Source organism: Haemaphysalis longicornis, unplaced genomic scaffold, assembly GCF_048455015.1.
Source record: "Haemaphysalis longicornis isolate Haplotype H1 unplaced genomic scaffold, Haemaphysalis longicornis Haplotype H1 scaffold_9, whole genome shotgun sequence".
NCBI lineage: Eukaryota > Metazoa > Arthropoda > Arachnida > Ixodida > Ixodidae > Haemaphysalis > Haemaphysalis longicornis.
In genome coordinates this window covers 146147313-146157143 of record NW_027526460.1, presented here as the reverse complement: position 1 = coordinate 146157143, position 9831 = coordinate 146147313, and the positions used below count along the sequence as shown (strand labels likewise).

Here is a 9831-nt window from a genome sequence, read left to right as displayed (position 1 = left end):
CTAAAACTCCCCTGATCTGTATATATGTTATAATCATTTTCACATGTCCTATATATTGTTAACATACAGCTGAGGAGGCAGCCAGCACTCTGGTGTATGGGCTCCTGCCTTTTGGCTGCCTCTGGCTCTCAGCTGTATGGAAGCTTGCCAATAAGCTCCTAGTGAACCTATTGAACCTATTAACTCTATCATTAATTCTATGCCGCCTCCGCGGCGTTGGGAGTGAGTGAGTGAAACACTTTATTAAACGAGAGGTCATGCCCCCCCCCGGGGGGGGGGGCAAGGATGAGGGGAAAAGGGATTGGTCGCAACTCGCACAATGAACACAGTTGCAGTTTTGGGGTCCTAATCACAAAATGAACACATTAAAGTCAGTCAGTGGCACCAAAATGCACAGTTCACACTTCAATGCACAATTAACACTGTAGACAATGCGGTTCACACTGAAAAGAGTGCACGCTGCAGGCAGTTCACATTGTAGGCAGAACGGGGAAGTCGACCAGGCCGTTACACCCGTTTGCAAGGGCATGCTCGGTGATTGCTTCTAGTGAGGTGGGATCGTCACGGACCCGACTAACATGTTCCTGTTCAGTCGCAGGGGCGGGACCTAGAGGTGACTTAGAGTCCGAGGTGACTTTTTGCTATAAGAGTCGGGAGGAATGGGACACTTTTCACAAATGCATTTTTAGTTTTCTTTATTTTGAACGCAAAAAGATGGTTGATGGATTATAGTACAAGTCGAAACAAGATGCGCAAATTCTGAGAAACACGGGCTACTGCCACTTCTAGCGCAACTGCAAAAAAATAATTTCTAACAGCTAAAATCTGTCCCATTCCACCCGTCCCTTCGGGTGGAGTGGGACATCCTTTGGGAGGAATGGGACGCCAGTAAAGTATCGGTCCCAACGTCTTCAGCGGACATTAAAAGCCGATAGTTCCACATCAAACTTGAAGCAAGCTTGCAGGCGCTTCGTTCCCCCAATAGTTTTTGGCCCTGGCAGCTTCATCACAATATCCGTCATTGGTACAGTCCCTATATCTTTCTGCGGAGGAAAGTAAAACTTTGAGCTCTCTTCTTTCTTTCGGAGGAACTGGACACTGACGTCAATATTGTCACTACTTTCGACTCTACCCGTGTAATAAACGTCAGATTTTTTCTTACCAAATCTGACGAGGACAAAATCGCCTTTTTTCACTTGAAAAGTTTCGTTTGGGCAATCGGCCTCAGAAATGTCCCGCCTCTCATTATCGGAACCCGACATGTCACTGTCTGAATCATCAAATGCAATGGCAACAGTGTCGTCTTCACTTGAGGAACTGAACTCCTTCTGAAGTCGCCGTTTCTTTTTTGGGCGGGTAGTGGCGACAGTCTTAGCTGTGATAAGTGCTCTTTTTTTCAGACTCTGTCGTGCCAGCCTCTCTGCAGCTTCTTGTTCAATCGCATGCTTCTCGGGTGTATCCGTAAGGACTTTTGTCCTACCTTTCTTCCTTCCTTTTTGCCCTGTCTTACGCGGTGCAGCCTTAGGGTAGGGCCTTAGGTCACTTGGAACAATCCGGCTGGGAGATGCAGTTGACGTCGAGGCTGCGTTGCCGACAGTAGGTGGGAAGACATCTGTAGAGACGTTGCGAGCTCCATGGCCGTTTGTCTCAAAGTTCAAATCACTTTCCAGTCGGCTTGCGCTGTCCGTTTTCTCGGTGATGGTGGCCGTCTGTCGTGACACCTCTCCGCTTACGGACATTTCGGGTCTGTCAGTGACTGATGACATCATGTAGTCATCCGAAGTGAAGGGCTCGCTATTGAAAGGCCAAATTCCAGTTTTCTGAAAGCCCGAGATTATGTTCTTTTGTGTCACCGTTAATACGTAGGCGGATCCAACTAGTTGTGCAACATTGTGGATGGAGATGGTCTTCCCGGGGTTATTTATGAGCCAATCATTGCAAGCAGCGTTGTACCGAGATTTAAATGGTCCGTACACGGACACATCAAGTGGCTGCAGGCGGTGGCTACAGTGTGGGGGAAAGGTCAGCAGGATGACTCCGCTCTCTTTGGCCTTGTTGATGGTGTTGATGCTCACATGGCTTTCGTGATTGTCGAGAATTAAGAGAATTGGTTCCTCCTTCGAGCACTTCGTATGTCTCACAGTGTGCTCTAATGCCAACAAAAACAGTTCGCTGGACATCCATCCCGACTTGCTTGCCAAACCGAGGCTTCCTGCCGGGGCGCCTTTCAGAAAAAAATCTTTAAACCTCACGCGTGGAAAAATGAACACTGGTGGCAGGGCGTTTCCGATGGCATTAACAGTGCACAAAACAGTCACCAGTTCGCCGCGTTCTGCGGATGTGACCTGACCGATTTGCTTTTCTCCACGTGCTGCTACTACCTTTGGTGGGTTGTGTGCAGTTGTGAAGCCCGTTTCATCACAATTGTAGATGCGGTCCGGAGTTAGCTTGTATCGGTCGTAGACACTTTTCAGGTTTGGAAGGAAAGCATCGACGTTGTTCTTATTGAAGCTTGTTGCCCGACCCAGACTGGTCGCTTCTGGCGATCGAAGCGATAGCTCGGGATGGCGGTCCATAAAGCCCATAAACCAGTCTCTTCCAGCTACCTTGTTCTGTTCCCATGACGCCGGGCACTTCCGGTTTAAGGCTGTTGCAAACTCGTACGCCAGTGAACGAACTTGCATTCTCGTAAGCCCATAGTGCATTTTGCTTGCTTTCAGCAAATATTCTTTCAAGAGTACTTCATCTTCTGTTGTGAAGACCATTCCGCAGACCAAATTGGACTTGAACATGATGCCACCTGTGTCACCGCATTCTCTGTACTTCTTCACTGCTCGGCCAAGCGATGATTTTGATATTTCAAAAGATTCTGCTACGTCTTTTATACTTTTCTTTTCATCGCACACCAATCTCACAGCATCTAGGATCAAATTGTTCGATGTTTGAGCTCTGTCGGGATGCTTCCTCTTGTAAACCCGCGGCATCTTCCTGAAAATGAAAATGAATCAAAAATTGGCAAATGTAAATATTCACGCACACCAAGCACGCTTAACTTCCTTGCATGCACGTAACAGCACTCCTATTGCTTCCTACTATTCACGTGCGTATTCCGGGCTTCTCGCAAATGTGTTCAGTAATCACGCCTTTTTAGTGGAGAAACATTGCATTTTATGATGCCCCGTTGGTTTAGCGCGTCTTAACGCCAACTGTCGCAGAAAACAGCCTGTCTGTTATTTAACATCACGGCACGAAGCATTTGTACACTTTAAATAACAAATAAACAAATAACTGCTTTCGGAACTAAAGCGGCACAGCATTGGAGCTTATTCGCTAGACACAGCACCAGCCGTATGGTGGGGAGGAATGGGACACTGTCCCATTCCACCCGCGACTCAAATGTCCCATTCCTCCCCAGGTGGTGTGCCCAACGAAAAATACATTCAATGGCGAAAATTCTCTTGTTAGGGCTAAACTTGTTATTGCACGATGTACGACCCTAACGCCTGTTTTCGAAGAAAAATTGGTATCAGCATAGGCAGGGCGGTTTAAAATTGAGAGAGGTGTAATTGAGTAAGCGGATACTTACTTTTGACACGTGAAAAACGAGAGTTGTAGTCAGAGAAAGCTCCATCCGCTGAAGACGGCCACCATTACAGCCAGGCTATCGGTATGCTAGCGCCATCTCGTGAGCAGCCGATGAACGTGTTTGAACTAACTCCTGGATAGATAAACGAGCTGTCCCATTCCTCCAACCGTCCCAAACCTCCCGACTCTCCCCTATAGTTCCTCTTTGATTTACGCGCTCCAAGTCGCACCGGCGCGGGGCAAGCAAAATACTCCTCCCCTCTCACTGTTTTTCCCACTTTACCTCTTCCCGGCGCGATTTAGGCGCGCATGCGCGACGGCGGGGTAACGGTCGCATAGAGATGGTCGCCGCAGCTGCCGGAGTAACAGTGGTAACTGGCTCAGCGGCGCCGGTGCGCGAGAGAAGCGGCGGGCCGCGGGGCTCGCCGCTCGCGTTCGCGTCCTAGCATAGTAGAAATATTGTGTCAGCGTTCTGAAGACCACAGAAGAGCGGTTATATGCCCCATGCACAGGGACGAAGCGCAGCAAGAAGTGATTTTGCTTCGTGTAAGCAAAAGGTGAGACTCTCGTTCGTAAATCGTGAATTTAATCTGGACGATAACGCTGGTGTCGTGGAAAGAGCTGTACAGCTACGTGTACCGTGTTCGATGTCAACTTATCTATGCCGTGTCGTACATCAGTGCTTATCACGGCACGTTACGTTTGTGCTGGGTCGTATTTTCGTAACATGAATAAAGTGTTGAAGTGCGATTTCGGCTGCCGTCTTACTGTCCCAGCTGCGTACGTCCGCCTGCATGGAGGCGCGCCGGTCTCGGCGAGGCCTAGCGGGCGGCGCGAAGGGCGCGGGGCAAGCGGGGCCAGCAGCGGAGCGGCGGGAAGAAGCGAGGGAGGAACGCATCAGCCCCCACCTCCCAGACAGCCCCTCAACCGCAAGCTACGACGTCGAGTGGCCCAGCTTAGTAAGGAGGCAGAAGATTACGCCATAAAGCTTGTTAATCAAAACTGGAGAAGGTTTTGCGACAGCATGTCGGGCCAGCTAGGCGTGGCGAAGACGTGGGAGGTTCTTAAAGCAATGATGGAGCCGACTGCCACGAGGACTGAGCATGCCAATCGACTTGCTAGGCTGGTGCACCAATACCCCGGGACGGACCAAGAACTTATTGACGACCTCAAGGCCAAGTATCTCCGAACAGACCGCCGGGATGATTACCCAGATTACCAAGGAGAACCCAACGAAATCTTGGACGAACCCGTCACTATACACGAAATCAAAACTGAGCTCCCCAACATGAAGAAGACCACAGCCCCGGGACCAGACCAAATCACAGCGAGAGCCCTCTACAACCTAGGTGAAGCAGACATTCAAGCTTTGGTCGACCATTTCAATCGGGAGTACTGGATCCCTGGTGCGTTACCGCAGCAGTGGAAAACAGCGGAAATTCGGTTTATCCCGAAACCGGGAAAGGACTTGAAGGTAGAGAATCTTAGGCCCATCTCGCTAACATCCTGCCTGGGGAAACTTTTCGAGAGAGTAATCAACACTCGGTTGCAATGGTTTCTCGATGGAACCGACCAATTTCCGCACACACAGTTTGGCTTCAGACCACACCTAGGCACTGCCGATGTGCTTTTGCAGGTCTACAGGGACGTATACCTTCACCCAGACCGCATGCAACCGTGCGCGGTGCTGGCCCTTGATTTAAAAGGGGCTTTCGATAACGTCCTGCACTCGGCCATACTACGCACCTTAGCGGAGACTAATTGCGGCTCCAGAACCTACAACTATATCAAGGCGTTCTTACAAGATCGGAAGGCCAAGCTCTCTATAGGGGGACTCGAGTCAGATCTAATTGAGCTGGGATCGCGGGGTACACCTCAGGGTGCAGTTCTCTCCCCTTTGCTCTTCAACTTGGCGATGAAGGATCTGCCGCCCAGACTGAACCGGGTGCCAGGCATTTGTCACGCACTGTACGCGGACGACGTCACCATATGGTCAAATCAAGGAACTAGGGCCGACATAGAGGACAGCTTCCAACGAGCGATAGAACTCGTGCAGACCTTCGCCCGGTCCCGTGGCCTGGAGTGTGCACCGGATAAGTCGGAACTACTGGTGGTCCAGCCCAAGAAGCCCAAATACCCGAAACAAGACCCCATCAAGCTGCACGTGGATTTCATGCCTATCCCCGCCAGGCAGGAGATCCGTGTCCTCGGCGTGCACTTTTCCAGCATGGCACACAACACCACAGCGGTGAGTTGCCTGATAGCGGCGGCCAATCAGGTAGCCAGAATGATCAAGCGAGTGACCTCCAAAAACCACGGAATGAAGGAGACTGAAACCACTAAGCTGGTACAAGCCTTTGTTGTCTCTAGATACACATACGTCGCTCCTTTTCTGAACCTCAAACCCAGACAGAGAGGAGGACAGACTAGACCGGACTCTTCGTAATTTCGTCAAACTATCTTTGGGCCTCCCAGTATCTACGTCCAATGAGCGCCTAATGGCTCTGGGGGTCCATAACACCACAAAAGAGCTCATTGATGCTCAGAGAATAGCCCAACAGGGGCGCCTCACGAGGACAAAAACAGGCAGAGCCATCCTAAATAGACTGGACATAACCCCTCCGACCACGGTGCAGGATCGATTCGACATCCCTCGAGAAATAAGAGAACGCATTCACATCCATCCCCTCCCCAGACACATGCACGCGGAACACGATCAAGTCCGCAGAACACTCCGGGCCCAATACATCTCCAAAACGTGGGACTCCCACCCTGCTACAATCTACGTGGACGGTGCCGGCCCCACCAATGGGGTGACCACAGCAGCAGCCTGCTCGTCCAGTGGTAACCCCATTGCAATGGCATCCATCAAAACGACGGATCCGACCCGCGCGGAAGAGGTCGCCATTGCCCTGACCATCTCTGCCCATCCTCGCGCCATTATACTAACCGATTCCCAAGAGGCTTGCTGAAATTTCCTCAGAGGCAGGATATGTCGCCAGGCCCTTCGCATAATTGCGAATCAGCCGCCTGAAGGGGCACAGATCATATGGTTCCCGGGTCATCAGGGACAGACCGGGGGGAATGTCGCCGCGCACGCGTTAGCACGCGATTCCTTATTCCGGGCGTTCACCCCCGCTGGTTGCCCCCCAGGCAAGGGAGCCAGCCGATCACCTTCACCCCCTTCGCTGCGTACCGCCTACAGGGAGATACTGCTTGAACAGAGGCTCGGCAGGAGATTTCCAGCCCCTCATCCCTCGCTCACAAGAATGGAGGAGGTGTTACTCCGACAGCTTCACACAAACACACTTCCAATTCCCGCAACCCTACATAAATACTACCCGGACATCTACCCAACACCACAGTGCCCGCACTGCGACCAGACGGGAGATTTACTCCACACGATGTGGCACTGCACACAAAACCCCAACATGAAGAACATCCCACCGAACAGCAGATCCACGACACAATGGGAGGCCACCCTGCTCAACCCGCATCCAGCTTGCCAGAAATGGCTTGCGGACCGGGCTGAGAGAGCTACGCGTCGACCACAAGGCCCTCCAACAGAACACCCGCCATACACCGGAGAGGCCAACGCCGCCTTAGATGCACCTTTTACAGAAGCCGAGGTCAAGGCTGCCATTTATAAGCTAAACATTAGGTCGGCCCCTGGCCCTGACCAGATTACTAATAAGATTCTTCGGCAGTTGGATGACTCATCCATTACTGGAATCACGGCACTTTTTAATGAATGTTGGACACAGGGTAAAATTCCGGAAAAATGGCGAACGGCCAAGACCATACTCATTCCAAAGCCTGGGAAACCGCCACACATCGATCATCTCAGACCCATATCCCTAACATCGTGCCTAGGGAAACTACTAGAGCATGTTGTTTTGACCCGACTCACTGAACACGCCGAAGAGACTCAGCTGTTCCCTCACACCATGCTAGGATTTCGCCCTCATCTATGCACTCAGGATCTTATGTTGCAACTACAACATCACATTTTGGATTCGGCATACGCGCCAAAGCACACAACTAAGGTTATCCTCGGCTTAGATATCTCCAAAGCCTTCGACACTGTGCGACACTCGGTCATACTACAGATGGTGAACAAGAATGGCTTTGGAGAGCGCACGTACAACTACATTAAATCGTTCCTCTCATCTCGTATACTCACCCTTCATTTCGGAAACATCCAATCGGACCCCATTAAACTGGGTAGCCTAGGAACGCCCCAAGGATCAGTACTGTCACCTTTCTTGTTTAACCTCGCCATGAGGGACCTTCCGGCCCTTCTCTCGGACATACCCTACCTACATCATTCCATATATGCAGACGACATCACCCTGTGGATTGCTCGAGGCTCCGACGGCCAAATCCAGGAAGCCCTGCAACGGGCAACCCAAACCGTTGAGGAGTACGCAGCCGTGCGCGGCTTGTCGTGTTCCCCCCAAAAATCGGAGCTTTTCATCTACAAACCAAATCATAAAATCCCACCAATAATAACCGTAACCACATCATCAGGAGCCAACATTCCCATAGTTCACTCCATAAAGGTTTTGGGACTCCGCCTAAATGCTAATGGCCGGCATACAGATGCACTCAGAGAGATCGAGAAGGGGGTATATCAAACCACCCGACTCATCTCCAGGGTTTCGACGAGGCACAAGGGCATCAAGGAGTCCAACCTCATAAAGATGGTGCAGGCCTTCGTCATCTCGCGCGTTACATACGCATTGCCGTTTCTCACCCTGCGGAAGACGGAGCAGGAGAAAGTTGATAGCCTCATCCGTACGGCACACAAGAGAGCGCTCGGCCTCTCCCAACACACATCAACTGCAAACCTACTGCGCCTCGGGATACACAATACCCTCTCCGAACTTATAGAGGCACAGCGAACCGCACAGCTAGAGAGGCTTTCTCGCAGCTCTGCCGGTCGGTGCATCCTGAGGTCTTTGGGCCTGGTACCCCAAACGCCACACTACACGCGACTTGTTGCCATTCCGTCTCCTCTGAGGAATGTCATCAGAGTGTCCCCAACGCCTAGGCGAATGCACCCCATCCACAATAAAGAACGCCGTGAGGCAAGAGCGAAGGCCCTTGCCAAACAACACCCACCGGGGTCTCCCGTGGTATACACCGATGCCGCCCCATATCAAGACAGGAACGCATCGGTACTAGCGGTGGTCGACTCCAAGGGGAGCCCCATTGCTACAGCATCTGTAAGCTGCACTTCCTGCACAGAGGCAGAGGAAATGGCAATTGGTCTAGCCATAGCCCACAGCCGGTCTCCGCATCTTAACATCATAACCGATTCTAAATCGGCCGTACTAAATTTTTTAAACGGCAGGGTATCATCTAGAACCTTGGCAACCATCTCGCAAGGGCCCACACCTCATAGCCGGACCTTCCGCATCATCTGGTCACCGGCACATTCTGGCCTGATGGGAAATGAGAGAGCCAATGAGACTGCTCGAGATATGGTTCGCCGAGAGCCTCATAGGACTCCTGAAGATATCCCGCAACCTTTCGGTTATAAGGACCGTCTCCATACTTTCGGCGATATCCTTGACCATTTCCGCCAGGATCGGACAATTTTTCCACAACCGCATCCATCGCTCAGTCGAAGGCATGCAGTCCTTCTCAGGCAGCTCCAAACATTATCATTCCCCACTCCGCATCTTATGTCCATCATATATCCTGGCGAATATAAGGACGCTTGCCCCTTTTGTTCTGTGGAACGAGCATCACTTCACCACATCATTTGGTCATGCCCATTAATACCCGCATCACGTAGAAGAAATCATCCCATCCTTCATAACATATCATCCTTAACCGAGTGGGAGGTTGCCATCTCTAGCCCAGCTCCCCACGTGCAAGAAGCCCTCGCCCAGTTGGCTGAAGACACCGAGCTCCCAAAACACCGGGAGCCCCGCTGTCTAGATGACTGAGCGAACAGCTCAGTGGTGCAATCACCACAACTTTTGGGCAAAATAAAGTTATTACTACTACTACTACCGGCAGCCCCGGATTAGCGGGCCCGACCATGGCTCTGAGCAAATGAAGTTTTTTTTCTCTCTCTCTCTCTCTCTCTCTCTCTCTCTCTCTCTCTCTCTCTCACCTCCCGCCCCCATTTTGTGCTTCCTCGCAGTCTTGCCATGACAATAAGTACACTTCCAAGCTCAAGATGGCGGTGACGTTGTTATGGCAATTACAACTCACTTTTGCCCACCCAGGCTC

General features: G+C 51.3%; 1 protein-coding gene across 1 annotated transcript; it reads right to left on the bottom strand.

The window, feature by feature from the left end:
• Nucleotides 1-713: 713 nt before the first annotated feature.
• On the bottom strand, nt 714-3120 carry LOC144151486 (uncharacterized). Its single transcript, XM_077682548.1, has one exon. It carries the CDS (start codon nt 2982-2984, stop codon nt 912-914), a length of 2073 nt encoding a protein of 690 aa, XP_077538674.1. The 5' UTR covers nt 2985-3120; the 3' UTR covers nt 714-911.
• Nucleotides 3121-9831: the final 6711 nt, after the last annotated feature.

Coding starts and splice junctions, on each gene's coding strand:
- LOC144151486 (XM_077682548.1), bottom strand. CDS start 2,984: ATGCCGCGGGTTTACAAGAGGAAGCATCCCGACAGAGCTCAAACATCG.